At 51.1% G+C, this 22,663-nt stretch overlaps 2 protein-coding genes across 2 annotated transcripts; one reads left to right on the top strand and one right to left on the bottom strand.

The window, feature by feature from the left end:
- Window positions 1-263: 263 nt before the first annotated feature.
- LOC102982611 (activating signal cointegrator 1 complex subunit 2-like) lies at window positions 264-3,378 on the bottom strand. Its single transcript, XM_024127433.3, is given in 7 exon segments — window positions 264-734; window positions 737-1,158; window positions 1,160-1,804; window positions 1,806-2,293; window positions 2,528-2,941; window positions 2,943-3,063; window positions 3,212-3,378. Coding segments are annotated over 7 exon segments (2,241 nt in total). The 5' UTR covers window positions 3,292-3,378; the 3' UTR covers window positions 264-663.
- A 4,988-nt stretch (window positions 3,379-8,366) lies between these two features.
- LOC102983741 (DNA dC->dU-editing enzyme APOBEC-3B-like) lies at window positions 8,367-20,808 on the top strand. Its single transcript, XM_024127434.3, has 8 exons — window positions 8,367-8,652; window positions 9,978-10,134; window positions 12,047-12,326; window positions 12,552-12,666; window positions 18,063-18,219; window positions 19,045-19,312; window positions 19,599-19,714; window positions 20,436-20,808. Exons 1-8 carry the CDS (start codon window positions 8,573-8,575, stop codon window positions 20,523-20,525), a joined length of 1,263 nt encoding a protein of 420 aa, XP_023983202.1. The 5' UTR covers window positions 8,367-8,572; the 3' UTR covers window positions 20,526-20,808.
- Window positions 20,809-22,663: the final 1,855 nt, after the last annotated feature.

Raw genomic sequence — 22,663 nt, 5'->3', positions numbered from 1 at the left:
GACGCAGCCAAAATAAATAAATAAATAAATAAATACATAGATTTATTTAAAAAAAAAAAGAAATAGAACATAGGCGTTAACCCTAAACCATTAAAGAAATGCAATTATTAGTTAAAATGTCCACATAAACAACCATATCATGTTACCAGCCCAGGAGGTTTTATGCTGAGTTCAATCAACCCTATAAGGATCAGAACTAAAGTTTCTCAAGAAATAGGAAAAACGTAAACCTCCTCCGATTGATTTTGGGCAGTTACAATAATCTTTTTTTTTTTTTGAAAGGGTCAAAACCTTTATTCGCAGGGCTTTTTGTGTGTTTTTTGTTTGTTTTTGAATACACAGGTTTCCTGCCGTCCAGGGAGAAAAAGACGTGGTGTCCGGCTGCACGAGGTCTGGGGACTGGCCTTGGGGCTCCAACCCTGTCCCTTGCACCTGCGCGCTGGCCGCACGGTTCCTCTGCCGTGGTTAAAGGCACTGTGTGTTCTGCGGGAAGGCGCTCACGGCCGGCTGGCAGACGATGAGGCAGCCTTCTCAGGGGCTGCGAAGCTGAGGCCGTCGAGGGGTGGACTTGAACTTGGGGCCTGGCAGGGGGCCAACTGGCGAGGAAGCCCCAGGCTTTGGTACCTCAGCCTGGCAGGTCCGGCTGGCCCTGGCGCAGCGGCCTCAGGATGGAATCACGCCTTTGCTTCTTTTGTGGTCAGCCATGGCTCTCCGGTTGTGGTTGGCTCGTGTGGCTTGCTGGCTTCCTTCTTCCTGCGTTCCTGTGTTGTCTCTCGGCTCTGCCCGTGGCCCCGGGGGCTGCCAGCCACTGCCACTGAGCTGTCATGCCGGTACCCCTTCCTGGCCAGGAAGGCCTTGCGCCTGGCTTCTGCTTTTTCCCGCAGCACTGCAGCGTCCTGCACAAAATGGTCGGGCTCGGGGGCCTCGTCCTCAGCCTCCTCGTCCTCCTCCTGCCCTTCTCTGGGCACTTTGGTTCTCAGCACCTGAGGGATGGTGAAGGGCCTGCGGCTGACGAGCTCATCATCTGAGTCTGCGTCGCTGGCGCCCACCTGGTTGCCATCACATGTGGCATCACACTCATCCTCGTGGCCGTAAGGCGAGTCCTCCCCTGGCTGCACCGGCACCTCCTCCACCACCACGCTGTACTGCTCGCAGCGCCGCCACCTCCCGCTTGCCGTTCAGCAGGCTCCGCGCGCTCTCCTCCTTCCTCCTGCCCTTGTGTACCGGGCTCAGGTCCACTGAGTCCCTGCTGAACACGTCAAACTCAACATTCCGGGAGATGTTGAGACGAGACGTCAGCAGGGGCGTCGGGTCTGGCTTCACCTGCCTGTCTAGGCCGCGGTCCAGCTGGCCGAGGGCAGGGGCCAGCCGCCCCTCCAGGATGTTGTTGATCATCTGCGCCAGGTCATAGCTGTAGTGCTCCAGGTCATAGCTGTAGTGCTCCAGGCAGGCCAGGATGAAGCCCTCGCCAAGGTCTGGCAGCAGGTCCTTCACCTGGGAGATGAGTGAGTCCAGCTCCACGCCGCACACGGTGGGGCCTGGAGCAGCCGCTGCCACCAGGCACTCCTCTTCCTCCGAGTTCTGGGGAAGTGATGACGGTCTGCTGACCGCCTCCGCCGCCTCCGTGACCCCGTTAGGATTCTCAGCCACCGGTGGGTCTTTGGCATCGGTGGCTTTCCTGCGGTCTACCCCTTCCCGTGCACTCTCGACTGCCTGGAGGATGTAGGCGGTCCGAGTCTCGTCCAAGGCTGACGAGGCCTGCTGCAACAGGCTGGCGTCATCGGCCACAGGGAAGAGTGCATCAGTCCCGGAGAAACCTCTTCTCCTGCAGCAAGGAGCTGAAGATCTGAAGGAACTCTTTAATGAAGCCCTGAATGTTGTCACAGCTGCTTTCTAGGACTGGGAGAAGGCAGATCTGGTTCAGGAGGACGTGAAAAATCTCTAGTAGCTTCTTCCTGGAATGAGAGAGGCTCTGCCACAGGTCACCTGGCAGCTTGCTATCTTCAAGCCTCCTCTTCTTAATTGTAGACTCCAGTTTGGGAATTGCTATTTCGTAAAAGGAAGCTAGCCTGTAACAGAAGTCGTGTTTCTGGAAGGACGGGCAAGCCAAACGGAAGATATCCGGAAAGGCCCAGGGTGTGGTGCGGGTATCACAAAGGTAGAGAACGACGTCCTTTAATTCCAGGAGAGGCATGTCACTGGGGGTCAGCCGGCCCCTCTCCTCAAGCTTCTGGGGCGTGGCGCAGGCCCCGTCCCCTTGCAAACCACAGTGCTGGAGGATGTTGCTGAAGACCTGTGAAACACAAGAGATGACTCTCCCACATCCCGTCGAGCCAGCAGCTAGGACCCCCATCCTGCAGCAAGGGAATGGTGATCCGAAAACTGCCTTGGAATCTTTAGAATATATGCCAGTGTTCCTGGGACACCAGCTGAGACAGTGACCTTGGCCCCTCTCCTCAAGCTTCTGGGGCGTGGCGCAGGCCCCGTCCCCTTGCAAACCACAGTGCTGGAGGATATTGCTGAAGACCTGAAGGGTGGTGGGCATGCTTTCATCCAGGTCATTATAGTAACTTGGCTGTTGGATAAAAATGTTTCCTATCATCTTCTGCAGCAGCGGGGAGTTGCCTTTTCCAAAGAGCACGCAGAGGTCCAGGATCTTTGGGATGTCAAACTGGAAGTTGTTGTAGAGGATTTCTCCGAAAGCAGAGGGGGAAATGAAGTGATCTCTGGATTCCTTGTGAGTGGACATGCGAAGGAAGGCGAGAAAAACACTTCGGTGGAGGCACTTCTCCATGTCAATGACCTCAGGGGCTGGGGCCACCCACTGGTCGAACTTTCAGGGGACACAGTGCAGGTCGGAGTCCAGGCACTTCTGCAGGGTCTCGTCGAAGATAACCTGGCACCAGAATTTATCTTGAGGCAGGGCCAGGAGCCAGGAGCCAGTCGAGGTCATTGGCTACGAAGGCGGTGCGTTCCAAGTACTCTTCCACTAGGGCGGGAATGTTGTCTTTAGGGGGCGGTTTGTATAACGCAAAATACCGGTCTGCGTTCTGCTCGGGGTGTTTGTTCACCAAGAAGAGAAGATGAGCTCACTTTTCTCCTCTGACTACATAAGGGCTGCTTTCTCCGGGGCGGTGGCGGTGGTGATAACAGGAAGAAGGCCGGGCTGCATCTCAGCTGTTGTCAACCACAATCCACCCACTTCTGGGTCAGCGCTGGTGAAGTCCTCAGCTTCCCTGTCTTCAGGTCCTTGTGGGTGATCTGGAGTTGGTCCAGGGGCAGAGCTGGCATTGTGCTGCATTGACCCTCCTGAAAGGAATATGGATGGGAAGAAGACAGCAGACACAGAGGCTCCTGGGGGCAGGGGCCTGCTTTGGGGCTGATCCCAGAGCCGCTGGTGAAGTCCTCAGCTTCCCTGTCTTCAGGTCCTTGTGGGTGATCTGGAGTTGGTCCAGGGGCAGAGCTGGCCTTGTGCTGCATTGACCCTCCTCGGCGCCCTACTGCCGCCGCCGCCGCGGTCCACGGTGACAGCTCCCGCAGCGCCGGCACTTCCGGGGTCCACAATAATCTTGATTTTAAAACTGAATACAAAGAACATGAGAAAGAAAAATTATAGCCATATTTATTTATAAACATAGATGCAAAAAATCATAATTAAACAGTTAGCAAACAAATATTCAAGCCAAGGAAGACTTAAAGAATACAGGACTTGTAATTTTTATTTCCCTGTCTTAGAAGAATTTTCTTGGGACTTCCCTGGTGGTCCAGTGATTAAGACTCTGTGCTTCCACTGCAGGGGGCATGGGTTTGATCCCTGGTCAGGGAGCTAAGGAGCCCACATGCCGCATGGCAGCAGCCAAAAAAAAAAAGACTTTTCTTTAAACTGGAAGGACACAGGATGACCATTATGAATGCGGCTGCTCAGTGCTGTACTGTGGTCCAAGCCAGTGTCCCAGGACCACAATTAGAAATAAGAGCTTCAGGGATTGGAAAAGAACAGAAACTACTAGAAATGGTAAGCAAGTTCTTAGCAAGGTTGGGTTAGATCCAAGTTCAATTTAGAAAAATTAATCGTGTTCCCAGATACTGGCAACGAACAAAAGTATAAAGGTAGATGAAGTCTGCAATATCGCCAAAAAAGTTTACTAGAAATAAACCTGACAGAATGTGTAAGATCTTTATGAAAAAGTATAAGACTTATGGAAAACATCAAAGAAGACCTGTATAAATTGAGGTACATACCATGTTAATGGATGGAAAGGTTCAATGCCACAAAGATGTCTATCCTTCCCCATTGATATTGGGATTTTTCATGGAACATGAAAAGTTTTGTCCATAAATTCATATGGATCTATAAGGGATCAATACAATTTCAAAGCGTAAGAAGGAAAGATAGATCTCCATATCAGCTATTAAGCGTACTAGAAAGCCATAAGGAGAACAATATGGTAGTAGCACAGGCTTAGACAATGGAGCAGATGAGAGAATTCAGAGACAGCCTATGCACGCACACACACACAGACACATTAAATAAGTCTGTGTCATTACACATAGGACAGGACATGGATAGATATTCATTAAATTGTTCTTATATTGGCTTTCCATATACAAAATTAAAAATTAAATATCCATGTTATATCAAACAAGTACATGGAAAAATGGTTACATTTGAAAACATTAAAAATTAAAACATCTACACGTGGAAAGACTTCATAAACTAAGAGCCTAATCACAGATTGGAAGAGAGTATTTGAGATGTATATAACTGACAAAGGATTACTACGCAGAATATCAAAAAATTCTTATAAAGCAATAAGGAAAGACAAACTTCCTATTAGAAAAATATACAAAGGATGCAGCCAACAATTCTATAAAAGAAGAAAATGGAAGGAACAGAAAAATATGAAAAGAGACTTGGGGGACTTCCCTGGTGGTCCAGTGGTTAAGACTCCGAGCTCCCAATGCAGGGGGCCCGGGTTTGATCCCTGGTCAGGGAACTAGATCCCACATGCATGCCACAACTAAGAGCCTGCACGCTGCAACTAAAAGATCCTGCATGCCACAGTGAAGACCCTGCGTGCGGCTGCGAAGATCCCATGTGCCGCCACTAAGACCCAGAGCAGCCAAATAAGTAAATAAATAAATATATTTAAAAAAAGAAAAAAGAAAAGAAAAAACACTTGGTCTCACTAGAAATCAGGAAAGTATAAAATAAAACCTCAGTGAGATAGCTTTTCACATTCCAGAAGGTTGGGAAATGAGAGGTCTCATAATACCAGTATTGGTGAAGATATGGGAAATGGTAACACTTTTTATTTCTCCTGGAGGTGTCTGTTTGCACAAGAGCTTTAGAAAGCAATTTGGCAGTGAGTGCCAAGTATGGCATTTTATTTCCACTAGGAGATCTAGATCCTGCTAAGGGCAGCAACAGCCCAGCTAAAATTACCCACATTCCGGGCCTCCCGTGAGGTAGCAGTGAACACGACTTCTGGAAAGGCATATGCACCAGAGTTTCAGCTCTGGGTGTAAGGCAGCACCTATGCTACTGAGAGCAGTGATAAATCATCATTGTCCAGGAGGCAACCGAAGGAATCCTGCTGGTCATGACCTGCTATGGGCTAAAGGTCTGTGTCACTTGTGCACAAGGAACATTTGTGTGTAAATTTGTAGGTTGAAGCCCTGTTACCGAGTCCAAACTTGTACTGCTCGCCACAGGACATGCCAATAAATTGAGAGATGAGGTGTTGGGGCAAAGAATAGTGACTTTATTTGGAAAGCCAGCAGACCAAGAAGATGGTGGACTAGTGTCCCAAAGAACCATCTTGCCCGAGTTAGAATTCAGGCTTTTTTAATACTAAAAGGGGAGGGGATGTTCTCGCTCTCAAACATTTTTTAGAAATGGCAGTTATTGTTTCAGGTTCTAGACTTTAATTTATTATGTAAAACTCACCCAGATTATCTGCATCAGGTGATATGAATACAGGACTGGGTCTACGCAGTGAGGAAGAACTCAAACCCCATTTAGTATTTAGCTTTGAATTTACCTTAGAACCTGAAAAATCATTTCAAACAAGATAATGAAGCCATATCTTGAAGATCTTCCTCAAGAGTCTGGAAATCTATTTCTGTTTCTAATTTCTAAAAAAATTATTTGTGATGATCCACTCAAACTGAGGCCAATTACTAGAATGTAAGCACCACATTGTACTCTATTTGTGCCCTCGATGTGTCATGAATCAATGAATGAATAGTACCAAGTTTTTATAAAGCACAGATGGTGTTTGTGGCAGCCATGAGAACATGCATCTCAGATCTCCAAGCATGATCCTGACAGCCGGACTGCTGCGTTATGAATCCACCACATTTCCTCCAGGCTGCTCCCAGCCACTGACTGAGGAGATGGGGAGTATGGCAGGCCTGTTGCTGTGAGACACAAAACTCCTCTAACAGGTAACTTTGGCTTGAGGTTTCCCCATTGACTTAGAGAAAACACTCTAAACTGCATTGCACTCCAAGATGCTTTCTATTGAAACTTCCTTTCTTCCCCACTCCTTTACCATCACCAGCTCTCCCCTTTGCTCTGGCTCCCTCCCCATTTTTCCCTTAGAGGTGTTTCCCCCCAAATTCTCTTACACATCTAATCCCATCATTCTGTCTGCTTATTGGAGGATCTTAATACTGTGGTTAAGGGTATGGGTTTCAAAGGATTCCCTAGACGGGACATTGAGAACAAAAGAGAAACAAAAGAGAAACAATGAAGTAGGTGCTCAAAGATTTAGGATGTAAAGATACAGGATTAGGATCTAGCTCAAGGACGTGAGTGATGAAAACCTAAATCTGCTCCTGAAGTGATTGATAACACACATTATTATGTAAATATACACAATGGAATTCTTTTTTTTTCTTCAGGTTTTCACTGTTTATTGTACTTACATTTAAATTACCATTAAATACTAAGCATAAGTTAAATAAATAAATTAATTAATTAATTAATTAATAAAAGGGGAGGGGGTGTGGCTGGTCGTTGCAGGAATCCTTTGTTCTTGCAGCTGTCCAGGTAGGTCTGGTCACAATGTTCCCATAAACCTCCAACAAGATAATTGTTATTTTCTGTTCTGCAACTTTTTTTTCTTTTTTTTTTTTGTGGTATGTGGGCCTCCCTCCGCTGTGGCCTCTCCCGTTGCGGAGCACAGGCTCCGGACGCGCAGCCTCAGCGGCCATGGCTCACGGGCCCAGCCGCTCCGCGGCATGTGGGATCCTCCCAGGCCGGGGTGCAAACCCGGTTCCCCTGCATCGGCAGGCGGACGCGCAACCACTGCGCCACCAGGGAAGCCCCTATGTTCTGCAACTTTTTTTCTCTATATGAATGGAAAAGTGTGCCTTTAAAGGTCAGAGGCTAGAGAATGGGCTATCACATATATTCCAGGCTCTAGGCAACATTCGTGTGTGTGTGTGTGTGTGTGTGTGTGTGTGTGTGTGTGTGTTTGAAGTAATATTTATTGATTGATTCCCCTTCCCTTTTTTTTTGGCCACACCACAAGGCTTGCGGGAATCTCGGTTCCCCGACCAGGTATTGAACCCGGGCCACAGCAATGAAAGTGCCGAACCCCAATCATTAGATCACCAGGGAACTCCCTGACTTCCCCTTTTTTTGGGAGTCCCAATAAAACTTTATTTACAAAAAATCAGGTGGTTAGCCTGGGGCCGTAGTTTGCCACCCCTGCTCTAAAGAGTGGGACCCAGAGCCTGAATCCATAGGAGATTCTAGGCAACATTCTTTTATCAAGGTGCAGAGCCAGCATGACTAAGCACAGGCAACAGAGCACAAGGGTTGGAGGTAAAGGAATAGATTCAATATGAAGTCAGGTTTGCTCTTCTCTGTTACAGCCCTAACCCCCAGTGTGATGGAATTTGGAGGTGGGGCCTTTGGGAGATTGGGTTTAGATTAGGTCATGAGGATGGGACCCCCATGAGGGGATTAGTGTCCTTATAAAGAGAGCCTTCGTGCAAGCATGCCCTCTCTCTGCCACGCGAAGGCTAAGGGGACTCTCGCCAAGGACCAAGCACAGAAGCAGGAATTCAAAGCACATCTGTCCCCTCACTTCTGGCTGTGCCAGGAGAAAATAAGGAGTCCTGATCCAAGGTCCATACTTTCTCATTGCCTCCGTTCATTCAACAGGCAAGTGTAGAGCCAGGTGCAGATTTGGGCTGGGTGCAGGGGTGGGGTAGAGAGGGCTCCAGCCTGCCCCTCTCCCAATGGGAGCAAGCCTTTGTCCCGCTCTCTCCGCCAGGGTCTGTCCCATCCCCCTCTCTCTGGCATCTTTACTTTCTCTTTCCCTTTGCAATAACGTCGGGTCCTGCTGCACAGAGGGGTCCAGCTCCATCAGAGACTGACCTCTGCCAAGAGGGAGGGCCCAAGAGAAGGTGGGTCGGAGCCTGAGGAAGCAAACCACCCCGCGGGCCCTCCCACCCCTGGTGCCAAAGCAGGAAGGAGGTGGAGCCTCGGCTGAGACGGCCTGGGAGGTCGCTCACAGATAAGGGGGTTTTCTACACAAGAGCCCTGGGAGAGGAAATGGAGCCCCAGCGCCCGAGACAAAGGGCAGGGCTGGGACTAGCCAGCAAAGGAGGCTGCAGCCAGAGGCCCCGGATCAGGTACCGCTGCTGCCCGCTCTGTCCCACTGGGCCCCATCTCCAGCCCTCTCTAGGGCTGTGCCTCTGTCCTTGGCCTCCTTCTCCCCGCAGTCCCTGCAGTCCCAGTCTTGTTCCTTTCCCTCTCTGGGCTCCTTCTCTGCAGGGCCCACTCCCATCTGGGGTCTTTGCCCTGTTCTGGGGGTGCCCCCACTATTGCTTCTGAACTGGCCCCTCCCAAACCTCCACCCAGCTCTGAGGATCCTCGTGGCCCAGCTCTCAGTCTGAAAGTCTGTCGGGCTAGGCCGTCCCCTCCCTGCCTGTGCGGGGCTGCACCCTCTATTGGTCGGAAATATCTGTGATCTGTTAACGCTTAGAATTTGGCGAAAGGATGATTGACGCAGCTGGTGACTTTTTTTAAGGCACTCTGATCAGTTTTCTATAGTATTTACACCTTTGTAAGCACAGTGTGAGAATAGTTCTCTGAGGCAAGAAGATAAATCATCTCTTCCAAGGATATCTCAACTCTGAGCAGGAAAATAAATGCACACCGTTCACAAACCTGGCCACACACTAGGTGACCACGCTTCACGTTTATAATTGTACCACTAACAGCTATGATGGAACTGGAGGAACAATCAGGAGAAACGCTCCTATTTTAAAATTAAGTAGAAAAGAAAACCACACCCAAGACTTCACACAGCTGCAGGGTCACATAATGGAAGAGCTGGAAATGGCCTGGCCTGGTCAGGGGACCCAGCTCCATCACTTACAGCTCTGTGACTTAGGCAGGCTAGTTGTCCCCCTCTGCGTCCCCGCTTCCTCCTCTATAAAATGGGCACGGCTGCCGCAGCATTTGAAGAGTAGATGAGTTCAGATACAGAAAGCACTTGTAACCATAGCCCAAGCCTGTGAATTTTGGAGTTAAAACGACATTAAAAAACAAAACAAACAAACATGCACAAGTGAAAAGTCAGGATGGAATTGAACTGAAATGTTAAAGCCTCTTATTTTGGAGTGGAGAGGTTTTCGTTACTCTTTATTTTTCTAATGATTTGGGGGATGGGTGGGCAGGAAAACCGGAGTGGAGGTGTGGGGGGGGGGCTGCTATTGGAAGTAGCCGGGCCAGGGCCCCTGTGGGAGACATCACCCATCCCTGCTGTCCCAGTACCCTCTCCTCTCCCTCTCCCCCAGCCTTCCTGCCTGGAAAGGCGCAGGAAATTCTCAAGGCCCAGACGGGTTGGTGGGAGGCACAGCGCCTAGGGCGTCCAGGGGGCTGCGCTCCGGAGAGACCGCCCGGGAGTAAGGGGGCGCTCTCTGCATTTTCCCTTTTCTCTCTTTTGCCCCAGAAACCCAGTGGAGCGGTTAGATCGCCAAACCTTCTCCTTCCACTTTCGCAACCTGAGATATGCCAATGGGCGGAACTGCTCCTACCTCTGCTACCAGGTGGAAAGGCTGAAGCACTGCTCACCTGACTCCTCCGACTGGGGGGTCTTTCAAAACCAGGTATGGGCCCCAGGACACTCTCATCGAAGGCGGGAGCTAAGTGTCGACCCAGAAAAGAGGCTCAGCCGAAAGACACAAAAGCATTTATTCGGTGCCTTAGAATTGCAATGCGGGGAGCACAGATTCAAGTGCAGCCTGCGTTGTGTCCCGCCAAAGGGAAAAAACCCGGGGCGGGGGCGGGGGCAGGGGCGGGTATTGGCAAATTGCGGAAGGTTTAGGATGCTTGCACAAGTTGTTTTCCCAATATTATGATTGGGAGATATAATTACAATTGCAATTCATTGGTTTTCAGAGTATATTATGTCAGATACTAGGAAAATCCCTTTTGCAGTGTGTCCAGTTTTTAATCAAGAATGCGGATATTGGGACTTCCCTGGCGGCCCAGTGGTTAAGACTGGGCGCTCCCAATGCAGGGGGCGCTGGGAACTAAGATCCCGCATGTCGCCCTCACCCGCCCCCCCACCCCCCAAAAAAGAATGCGGATATAGCAGTGACAGGCTCTGTGCTATGCCCTTGCCCAGTGTAATAATTCAAATCTGGTGTCTTTTTCAAAAATGGGATGAAATTTTAGCCCCCAAATGGTGTCCCTCATGTCAGAGGTGTTACACAGGTTCACATAAGCCAGTAGAGGATGTGGGAAAAATGGTAATAAGTCCAGCGCCATTTTGTGGTTCTCGGTGGCGGATGCATCTTCCCACACATTTTCTTAAGTCCTGGAACCGGCTACGTGATGGCGGTTGACTTAATCCCACCAAGCCTTGTTTAGCGAGTCTGCCGGTGGTGGGTCTCTGAGTTTGTCATCGGGCTTGGCGAAATGTCCCCCCACCCGCCTGCCCTCCTCCACCCAGAGGGCAGCCTTTTCAGAACCTGGGTGCGGAAGGGGCGGGGCAGGGGTGTACACTGTAGCAGTATCAAAACCTAATCTGAGTCACAGGTGTCATCTCACTCTTTCTACTACCCAGTGTTCAAAAAGTTAAGAGAAACTGATGAAATTAATATTGACACTGTGTTAGACAGCACAGTCATCCCTAGATATGGGGGTGGGGAGGTTGGTTCCAGGACCCCCACGAACACCAAAATCTGAAGATGCTAAATCTCCTATGTAAGACTGCATAGCATTTGCATATAACCTACCCACATCCTCCCAGAGACTTTAGATCATCTCTAGCTTATTTATAATACCTGAAACAATGTAAATGCTATGTAAATAGTTGTAAATACAATGTGGATGTTCTGTAAGTAGTTGCCAGCCTGGCAAATTCAAGTTTTGCGTTTTGGAACTTTCTGGAATTTTTTTTTTTTCCTGAATAATTTCAATAGGTGGTTGGTTGAATCTTCAGATGAGCAACTCCCAGATACAGAGGACTGACTGTATACCTAATCTATTATTTCAATTCGATGTATTTTCTAATATATAACTAATATAAAACTTCTTCATGAGATAGTTTACATTCTTTTTTCTTCATACGAAGTCACTGAAATGAACTGTGTATTTTTACACTTGCCACACACCTCCCTTCAGACAAGCCGCATCTCAAGTGCTCTGTAGACATGTGTGGCTGGTGTTTCTGCCCACGGACAGGGCAGCTCTGTGGGCCTCCCAGCAGACAGCACGTAGGGACCAAGCCTGGACCCCACAGGGCCTGGCCCAAAGCAGGCACTCAGGTTACTTGTAGGATGAATGAATGGGAGAGGATGGATGTTAGAATGAATGGGTGAGTCGATGAATGAGGGAAGTCGATGACCAAAGAAGAAGAGGAGGGAGGGGAGAGATGGAAAGAAGGGATAACTCACGAACAACCTGCCTCTGGGATGCCCACCCCCCTTACCCCTCCTCCCCAGCTCCCTAGCCCGGCCTCACTGCCTGCTCTGCCGGCCAAGAACGCCCCCTTTCCGCCTCCATCTCTCCCAGGCCTATCCCGAGAATCGCTGCCACGCGGAACTCTGCTTCCTCTCTTGGTTTCGCTCCAAGAAGCTGTCCCCTTACGAGCAGTACCACATCACCTGGTTCTTATCCTGGAGCCCCTGCTTGTCATGTGCAGAGCAGGTGGCTGCGTTCCTGATGGAGAACAGGAACGTGAGGCTGAGCATCTTCGCCGCCCGCCTCTACTACTTCTGGAAACCAGAGTGCCAGCGCGGGCTGCGCGTGCTGCACCACCAGAGGGCCTCTGTGCGCATCATGTCCTTCCGAGGTGAGAGCAGAGGGGGCGGGGGGCTGGGGGGCGGGGCGGTGGGAGGGATGCGGGCGGACCTAGAATACCCACCAGGGAGGGTGAGTGGGAGCAGAACCTGGGAAACGAGGCAGGACTGAGGGCACATGGCAGGGAGGGGGCAGGAGGGGGCAGGGCACAGGATGGTCAGCAGAGAAAGGCCTCCCAGGGCCCGGACCTGATGGCTTTCTCTCCTCTTTATCTCAGAGTTTAAATACTGTTGGAAAAACTTTGTGTACAATCAGGGAATGCCCTTCAAGCCTTGGAAGAAACTGCGTAAAAATTATCAGTTCCTGGTGGCAAAGCTTCAGGAAATTCTCGGGTGAGGGCTTCCTAAGCCTCCCTCCCCCCACCTCCTCCTTATCTCCGAGTACCTTCCACCTCCCTTCTCAGCCTCCTCTCCTCCCTGGCCCCAGAGGGCCACTGCCCTTGGGCTGCCCGTGCCCTCCCTCAGCTCCTGTCTCCTTTCTTCCCCCAGCGTCTCCCGCTACCCCCCTGTGAGATCTCCCTCTCCCTCAGCAAGGGAGCCCCACCTCCTCCCATCTCACACATTGACCAAACCTTGTTATTGAACTGAACATAAATGGGCATGAATATGTATAAGTGTGAAACTGAGATTTGAAAAACATCCTTGAAGACAGACCTGACTTATCAGAGAACGAGGTTCCTTGATGGGAATGATGGTATTCGTTTGCTAGGATATCCGCAACAAAACGCCACAGACTGGGTGACTTAACAGCAGGTATTTACTTTCTCACTGATATGGAGGCTAGAAGTCCAAGATCAAGGGGTCGGTAGGTGGGGCTTCTCCTGCGCCCTCCCTCCTTGGCTGCAGACAGCTGCCTTCTCGCTGTGTCCTCAAATGGTCTTTCTTTTGTGCATGACCCCTGGGGAGCCCCTGGTGTCCCTCTGTGTGTCCCAGTTTCCTCTTCTCATAAGGACATCAGTCAGATTGGACTAAGGGTCACCCTAAGAGCTTCCTCTTAACACAATCACCTCTTTAAAGGCCCTATCTCAAGTATAGTCACGTTCTGAGAAACTGGAGGTTGCACCTTCAGCATATGGATTTGTGGGGACACGGTTCAGCCCATACGATGACCAGAGGCTTTTTTGAGCTGAGCAGGTGCAGTGAGAGCAGGATCCTTGTCCTGTGTGTCTCTCTCCGGGTTATGCCCCCTTGACCCTGACTCCTCTGCTTTCATTCCAGACCACGGTGTCCCTAGCACCCCACCGCCACCCCACCTTCACTTTGTCATCATCACACCCTGTCCTCACTCTGTTTATCCCTCATCCCATCCCCAAATTGCTGCCAGAGATGAAGCTCTGGGGATGGTGATGGAGAATGAGCAAGGAAAAACAAATAATGCTTAAGTTTACATTTAAATAAGTTTTTTAAAAAAAAACTAGCATTGGGGACGTGAGTATTGAGATGATTGGAGCTTTTTCAAAAAGCAGAACAGAAAGTGGAAGGGCTGCCAAGAGTCAGGTCAGAGACCACAGCTCAGCTGCTCAAGGTAGATCAGGAAGCGAGCATCTGGCCCTTGGTCCACAGAGCCAGCTGCCACGTGAATGCACCGGGGAGGAACTCAGTGAAGGTTCCAGAAAGGGTGGCCGGGATTGTGGCAGGGCAGAAAGGGAGTAAGAGCCTGATGAGGTGGGATTCTGGGCAGGCAGATGCAGAGGAAGGGCCAGCAAGTGGGAAGCTGTTGGTTTGGAATCGGTCCTGAAAGTCCTCGTGGAGAAGGTCTGGGGTCCCACTGATCTTGGCCATCTGGGTGGGAATTGTCAGTGGCAGCAGACACCTGTCCCTTTACTCTCCCTTCCTGTTTGCACTGCTGCCTGGGGGTCTTGGGCAGAATCCAGGGGGGGTCTCTGGTTGCTTCGGCTCTCCTGCCTTGATGCTCTCCCTGTCGGTGTTTCCTTCAAGGAGGGAGGCACAGAGGGACATGGATGTGGATGACGTACCTCTTGATTGTCTCTGGCATTAAAACGGGCCACAGTGGCCAGCTTAAAATGTCCCGCTCCTGGCACACCTGCATTTTGGCCCATCTCAGGCGGCTCACAGGAACCTCCGAGCCGGGGCTGTAGGATTGCCGTCATTAGGGAAAGGCCAGCAAAGGATTTCAGCCTTCTTGTCCATCCTTCCTGCCTCTCAGGCCAGGGGTGACTTAGCTCTCTGAGTTTGACCAACACTTCAGTGTGCAAATCTGATCACTCTTTGGACTTCCCTGGTGGTCCAGTGGTTAAGACTCCATGCTTCCGGTGCAGGGGGCACAGGTTCAATCCCCGGTTGGGCAAGCTCCGCATGCCACGTGCTGTGGCAAAAAAAAAAAAAAACCTCTGGTCACTCTTCCCAGAAGGACCCAGCTCATTCTAGAATCTCTTGTTGGCTGTGGCCCTGGGCATTAGGACAGATGGGGGTGAAGGGGACACCATTCCTGTGGCTCCTCTAACCTCCCGCCCAAACTCTTGTTACCCCTGAGGCCGTCCCAGGGCCTGTGGGGCAGAAGGGGGTGTGTGCAGGGTGGGGGGGCGGCAGTGGGAGGACAAGCTGGGAAAAGTTAACTTGGGAATCACACTTGTGTGCAGAGTCTGGACTGGAGGTGGCCGTGACTGCTCTAAGACCTCCTCCTAGGTTTCAACTTTCCCCAGAGCTGTTTTCTCATCTGGAGGTCTTGATGGCCATGTGACAAAGTAAGCAGACAGCTTACCCCTTCTCTTGTGCCCCCTCCCCCACTCCTTTTCATGGAACAATGAGGAAGCAAGGGGAGGGAACCAGGCCAGGCTTCCTGGACAGCTTTCCAGTTCTGCCATTTATTTGCTGTGTGACCTCAAGAGAGTGTCTTAACCTCTCTGTGCTGGGACCGCATCTAAAATGTCAGGATAATGCTCCTCCCCGCTTGATGCTACTGGGGAGCTGGGGTAGCAGATGGTGCACAGGATCTGCTCAACACAGGGCTGGAGATGAAGATCTGGAGTACTGACCCCCAGCCCTCATTTTCCGCCCTGCCCAGAGTCTTGTCAGGGTACTGAATAAAAGCTAAGTGCCAAGTAGGAGTAGGGTGGCGAGGGCTCCAGCCCGCCCCTCCCCCAATGGGAGCAAGCCTTTGTCCTGCTCTCTCCCCCAGGGTCTGTCCCATCCCCCTCTCTCTGGCATCTTTACTTTCTCTTTCCCTTTGCAATAACGTCGGGTCCTGCTGCACAGAGGGGTCCAGCTCCATCAGAGACTGACCTCTGCCAAGAGGGAGGGCCCAAGAGAAGGTGGGTCGGAGCCTGAGGAAGCAAACCACCCCCGGGGCCCTCCCACCCCTGGTGCCAAAGCAGGAAGGAGGTGGAGCCTCGGCTGAGACGTCCTGGGAGGTCGCTCTCAGATAAGGGGCTGTCCTAAAGAAAGGGTCCTGGGGGAGGAAATCGAGGCAGAGTGCCTATGACAAAGGGCTGGGCTTGGACAAGCCTTCCTAGGCCAGGAGACTGCATCTGGACTCCTGCGATCAGGTAAGTCCAGAGCCCAGAAGGAGGAAAGAGGATGGGTCTGAGAGACGAAAGCCACCGTAGGCCTCCCACCTCGGCTTACCCAGGCAGGAAGGGCATCTACCACTCCGAGAGCTGTAGGGGAACGCTCTCAGATGAGGGACTTTCCCAAGGCCAAGGGCGGCCTTGTGAGAGGGAGGTGGAGCCAGACATCCCAGTACCCAGGGCAAGCTGGGACATGTCTGCCAAGGAGGCTGGAGCCCGGCCGCAGGGGCCAGGTGCTGCTGCCCCTCCTCCTCGCTGCCTGGGGCTCTGCGCCCAGCCCTGGGTTCTCTCCCTCTCTGGCTCCTTCTCTGCTCCTTCTCTTCCCTCAGGCCTGCCAGCCCTGCCTCTGCCACAGCCTGTCTCTGTGTCCCTGGCCATACCCCACAGGCATGGCCACTGGGTCTTCCTAAAGCTCTCTGTGCACCCTCAGTCCTAGATTTAAGGTTCAAGGATGAGTGAAACAATGTTTGGAGTCAGCTATAAAAGCGTTTTTGTAAATTTCATTTTAAAGGCACAATTTTGCAAAGAATATTCTCATTTCTGCTCCGTGGAGGGAAAACTCTCCAAGACAAGAAGGTAACTCGTTTCCCGTGAAGACACTACCAAGTATAAAAAATTCAGTTGGTCTTTAAGTACGTCTTACAAGTTGTTTCTATCGTACCTACAGTTTTAGCTATTCGAGGGCAAGGTGCAACATTTGTGCTATGAAGATAAGTCCTCTTGTCTCAAATGTGAAATATCTCAGCCTTGAGTGTCTGGCTTTCCCCAGGACTGGGGAGTTTCCCAGAACATGGGAACTTCAGGGCTAAAATCAGGAAGATTCCGGGCAAACGGGGCAGTGGTTGTCTTAGGTGTGCTGTGAATGGGGTTTCCCTTCTAATCCCTACCCTGAGGGTGGTCAGTTGCCCTCACGGGGGGTGTGAACTTCAGGCGAGACCACTGGCCGGTAATCAAAGGCCACAGCCCAGAGATGGTCTCTTCAGCAATCGTTATCCAAATCCATCTGAAGTTTTACTGATTAACACAAGGGACGTCAGAGATAGGTTTCCACTGATGAAGTTTGTGGCTTTGTTGATTAGCATAACGTATCAGAAATGGTTTTTCGTTGGTGGAACTGGTGGTGTTTCAGTGAGTTGGCTGGAAATACGGCGAGACTTCTCTGGCCTTGCAGGAACAAAGTATTGTGCCTCGTGGTCTGGGCCGTGGGGGGCACCCCTTGGCTTGATTCCTGTGTCCAGATGCCAATTCTGAGGCTCTGAGGTCATCTGAGCCCGACTCGGTGGTCAACCAAGTGACATTACCTTGGGGTGGAGTGTCCAGAAGGGCAATGGGCTGGGGCCATCAAGCCTCCCAAGCTGGTTCAGACTGGCATCTGCTGGGTCATGGGTGTCCACGTGCGGTGCGGCTCCGGCCAGAGGGCGCCTTCATGCGCCTCTCTGGGGCCCGGCAGGAAGGCTCCTGGTTACACCCACCTACTGCTGTCCGTGCGGAGCCAACGGCACTTATTGAAAAGAACCTGGTGGTTCTGCATCCCCACGTGGGCTGGGCCACTTTGCGGTATAATATTAAATGAAAAAAAAGCAAGATACAAAATGCAATACTCTATAGAGTACAGTCGTAATTAGGGGGAGAAAAAGCTATGTGAGCCCTTCAGCCAAAAGTCTCTGTCACAACACTCCCTTGGAGACAACATTTTTTCCTGTTCACATGCCTCTGTGCTCTTTGTACAGACAAAATTGTGATACACACACCTCGGCCAAGAGCACAGAGTTAAAGGAAGCTCTTTAACTTCCATCCCCCTCCCCACTCCCCAAAGAGAAGGGTCCTGACATTAGGTACAGGGTTGAGGTGCTTGTGGGACCTTAACAGAGGGGTCTGGGGCTCAGGACAAAGATGTGAGAGGCGAGGAAGGACATGCCGTGTCCAGTTCTCGGGGTGGGGGGCCCCCCACTCAGCCCAGGCGTCCTGCCTGCGATGGCCTCTAGCGTGGGCTGGAGGGGTGGTGATGTGTGAGGGGGGAGAGCTCGCCCTCTTCCCTCTCCCTCCCAGTCCTCCTGGCCAACAAAGAAGGAAGAGGCCCTCCCTTACCTCCCCTTAGGGGCCTAGGGGAACCCAAGGAACTGGGTTCAGAATGTGACAGAGCCTTGGGTGACACCAGAAAACACTCTCCGCATCTTTGATTTTCTCCTTCCTGTTGCACAGAAACACAATGAATCTGCTAAAAACAAAAATATTCAAACAACAGTTTGGCAACCAGCACCGGGTCCCACAGCCCCGCTACCGGAGGAAGACCTATTTGTGCTACCAGCTGAAGCAGCTCGACGGCTTCACGCTTGACAAAGGCTGCTTCCGAAACAAGGTGCCAAGTGCGTTCCCTGGGCACAGGGCAAGCAGGGGCAACCGCACCATGCAGGGGAAACCCTGAGGCTTAGCAGAGTCCGAGTGAGCCCCGCTTCCCTGGAGCTCTCCGCGTTCTCTCGCATCCGCGGGCCACCACACAAGCCCTTCCCTCCAGCAGAATGTTCCCCCTGGCCCTTGAGAAGTTCATGTTTCCTCATCCTCCAGATCTCAGCTCAGTCACCCCTTCGGGGAAGCCAAGCGCTCTTCCAAGGACTGAGCACCTAACCTCACCTACAAAATCTCCATCACACTTCTGCCTTTCTGCCATCTTCCTACCTGTCCCGCCCCCGCTCCCTCCCTCCCTGACCTCCCTGGTACAACATTTGTGCTATGAAGATAAGTCCTCTTGTCTCAAATGTGAAATATCTCAGCCTTGAGTGTCTGGCTTTCCCCAGGACTGGGGAGTTTCCCAGTTTCCCAGTTTCTCAGGTTCAAACATCTCCAGACAACCTCCTGGACATGTCCAAACGCCCGGTCACAGGGTATTCAGGACTGCGCCCTGGGGGTGCCTGTTCTACAGCCCGTCTCCTCTGGGCCCTGGGACCATGATCTGATTCCGATCAAGTTACAGGTGCTTGGGGAGTGTGGGATTAATGGATGAGTGAGTGAGTGAAGGAAGGAATAACTGAAGGAAAGAAGGAGGTTCTTTCCTTGTGCTATAGGCAAGTTCACCTACTGGAAGGTTCACAGGACAGAGGCCCTCATCCTGATCTTCACCCTCGGTGTGTGACCTCCGGCCCCTGCCTTCTAACCAACCCTTCCGTCTCTCTGAGACCCTCTCCAGAAACAACGACATGCAGAAATTCGCTTTATTGACAAGATCACCTCGCTGAATCTCGACCCAAACCAGAGCTACGAAATCACCTGCTATGTCACGTGGAGCCCTTGCCCTACCTGTGCCAGGGAACTGGTTGATTTCATCAACGGTCAGAACCACCTGAGCCTGCAGATCTTTGCCTCCCGCTTGTACTTCCACTGGGTCAAGCTGTTTCAGAGGGGGCTGCAGCAGCTACAGGCAGCCCAGGTCTCAGTGGCTGTCATGACCCGCTCAGGTAGGAGGAGAGACAGAGCTGTCGGCGGACGGGGGGACCTGCAGTTCCAAGAGCGAAAGCCACTGAGTGGGAGTCGGGGGAGAGAGGGGAGGCTGGACAGGAAGGACGGCGGCCCAGCTGTGACCCAAGGTGTGATACCACCTGAGGGGGAAATCCCAGGGACAGACTAATTCCAGGGAGAGGAAGAGAAGGAAGGGGAGAGGAAGGAGGGACTGTGGCCCTGCTGGTGCAAGCTCGCTGCTCCCCTGCCCTTGGGGCCTGACTCGGTTTCCCTCTCTCATCTCAGAGTTTGAAGAATGCTGGGAAGAATTTGTGGATAACCAGGGGATGCCCTTCGAGTCCTGGGATAAGCTGGAGCAATACAGCGAGAGCATAAGCCGTCGGCTCCAGAAGATCCTGTCGGTGAGAAGCCCTCCCTGCTGCAGGCCCCTGGCCTCTCCACGCCCCGCCGACCCCCTTCCCAGCCTCAGCCCCACTTCTGTCCGTCAATCCTCTCCTTGCTCTCTCCCCACCGCCCCCCACTGCTTTCTCTTTTTTCATGACACCCCCTTTAGGTCCCCTCTTCCAGAGGCTCCCAGTTCCTTCCTTCTCTCTCTCTTCATAGACATTTTTTTAATACATTTTATTTTATTTCTTTATTTTTGGCTGCGTTGGGTCTTGTTGCTGTGCGCGAGCTTTCTCTAGCTGCGGCGAGTGGGGGCTACTCTTTGTTGCGGTGCGCGGGCTTCTCATTGCGGTGGCTTCTCTTGTTGCGGAGCACGGGCTCTAGGCGCGCGGGCTTCAGCAGCTGTGGCGCGTGGGCTCAGTAGCTGTGGCTCACGGGCTCTAGAGTGCAGGCTCAGTCGTTGTGGCGCACGGGCCCAGCCGCTCCGCGGCATGTGGGATCTTCCCAGACCAGGGCTCGAACCCGTGTCCCCTGCAATTGGCAGGCGGATTCTCAACCTCTGCGCCATCAGGGAAGCCCCTCTTCATAGACTCTTGTTAGCTTTCTGTTTCTCGTAAGGCATCCCTGGTCTGCCTTGACCCAGTTGTTTTCCTGTCCCGGCATTTTCAGCCTCGCCTCTGCTCCCCTTCTTCCCTCAGTTTCCTGCCAACCGAAGCTTTCTCATTTCTCTCTCAACAGCCCTCGAATTGGAATAATTTAGAGAATTCCTTCAGAGACTTGAGACTTGGATCCCCATCCCCTTTGTTGTTAAGAAGTGACTCAAGATGACAGGTCTGGGGCATCTCACTGCTTCATAAACTGCTGGCTCTTAGGAGCAAGTAGCAAGCTCCACGGTCACCCCTGACCCCCGCCCAAGTCCAGAGACCTTACTTTCCTCTTTCATTCTTCTTTTTTCCTTTCTTTTCTAAGTGGGTAAATATTTTTATAATTGAAAAAATAAAGATAATTTGAAAGTCTGTACAACTTGGGTTACTTTCTGAAAGGAGAATCAGGTTTTTCCTTCATAAAAAGATGAATATAAAGAACTTCCATACTACAGCACTAAGGAAAAATTTACTTAAGAATTCCTAGTATAGGGACATCCCTGGTGGCGCAGTGGTTAAAAATCCGCCTGCCAATGCAGGGGACACGGGTTCAAGCCCTGGCCCAGGAAGGTCCCACATGCCGCGGAGCAACTAAGCCTGTGCGCCACAACAAATGAGCCTGCGCTCTAGAGCCCGTGAGCCACAACTACTGAGCCTGCGTGCCTAAAAATAAATAAATAATAAAATAAAATAAATTTATAAAAAAATAAAATAAAATAAAAATGGGCAAAAGAACTGAATTAGATTAACTAATGAAGCCCGCACACCTGAGTCTGTGCTCTGCAACAAGAGAAGCCACTGCAATGAGAAGCCCGCGCACCGCAACGAAGAGTAGCCCCCGCTCGCCACAACCAGAGAAAGCCCGCGTGCAGCAACTACTGAAGCCCTCGTGCCTAGAGCCCATGCTCTGCAACAAGAGAAGCCACCAAAATGAGAAGTACGCGCACTGCGACAAACAGTATCCCCTGCTGGCGGCAACTAGAGAAAGCCCGCACAGCAACAAAGACCCAACACAGCCAGAAATAAATAAAAATAAAATAGGGGCTTCCCTTGTGGCGCAGTGGTTGAGAGTCCGCCTGCTGACGCGGGGGACGCGGGTTCGTGCCCCGGTCCGGGAGGATCCCACATGCCACGGAGCGGCTGGGCCCGTGAGCCATGGCCGCTGAGCCTGCGCGTCCGGAGCCTGTGCTCCGCAACGGGAGAGGCCACAGCGGTGAGAGGCCCGCGTACCACAAAAAAAAAATAAATAAAAATAAATAAAAAATAAAATAAAATAAATTTATAAAAAAATAAAATAAAATAAAAATGGGCAAAAGAACTGAAGACATTTTTCCGAAGAGGAAATGCAGATGGCTAACAGGCACATGAAAAGATGCTCAACATCGCTAATCATCAGTGAAATGAAAATCAAAACCATAATGAGATATCACCTCACACCTATCAGAATGGCTAGTATCAAAAACCACAAATAGGGGCTTCCCTGGTGGCGCAGTGGATGAGAGTCCGCCTGCCGATGCAGGGGACACGGGTTCGTGCCCCGGTCCGGGAAGATCCCACATGCCGCAGAGCGGCTGGGCCCGTGAGCCATGGCCGCTGAGCCTGCACGTCCGGAGCCTGTGCTCCGCAACAGGAGAGGCCACAACAGTGAGAGGCCCGCATACTGCAAAAACAAAAAAACAAAAAAACACAAGTAACAAACGTTAGCGAGGGTGTGGAGAAAAGGGAACCCTTCTACACTGTTGGTGGGGATGTAAATTGGTGCAGCCACTGTGGAAAAGAGCATGGAAGTTTCCCAAAAAACTAAAAATAGAACTATCATATGACCCAGCAATACCACTCCTGGGTATATATCTGGAAAAAAACAAGAACACTAATTTGAAAAGATACATGCATTCCAATGTTCATAATAGCGTTATTTACAATTGCCAAGATATGGAAGCAACCTAAGTGTCCATCAACAGATGAATGGATAAAGAAGATGTGGCATATATATACAAAGGAATATTACTCAGCCCTAAAAAGGAACAAAATTTTGTCTTTTGCAGCAACACGGATGGACTTAGAGGACATTATGCTAAGTGAAATAAGTGAGACAAAACAAATACTGTATGATATCACTTATATGTGGAATCTAAAAAATAAAATACAACAAACTAGTGAATAAAACAAAAAAGAAGCAGACTCACAGTTATAGAGAACAAACTAGTGGTTACCAGTGGGGAGAGGGAAGCGGGGAGGGGCAATATAGGGGTGGGAGAGCGGGAGGTGTAAGATAGGCTCCAGGATGTATTGTACAACACGGGGAATAGAGCCAATATTTTG

This window comes from Physeter macrocephalus, chromosome 6, assembly GCF_002837175.3.
Source record: "Physeter macrocephalus isolate SW-GA chromosome 6, ASM283717v5, whole genome shotgun sequence".
In the NCBI taxonomy this organism is placed as follows: Eukaryota; Metazoa; Chordata; class Mammalia; order Artiodactyla; family Physeteridae; genus Physeter; species Physeter macrocephalus.
The sequence above is the reverse complement of the archived record's forward strand: the minus strand, read 5'-3'. Positions and strand labels throughout refer to the sequence as shown.

Bases quoted from the DNA above. Each gene is read 5' to 3' on its own strand.
- LOC102983741 (XM_024127434.3), top strand. From the start codon at position 8,573: ATGGAGCCCCAGCGCCCGAGACAAAGGGCAGGGCTGGGACTAGCCAGC. The intron at 12,667-18,062 runs GTGAGGGCTTCC...CCTGTTGCACAG, and splicing joins AAGCTTCAGGAAATTCTCGG to AAACACAATGAATCTGCTAA. The intron at 19,715-20,435 runs GTGAGAAGCCCT...CTCTCTCAACAG, and splicing joins GGCTCCAGAAGATCCTGTCG to CCCTCGAATTGGAATAATTT.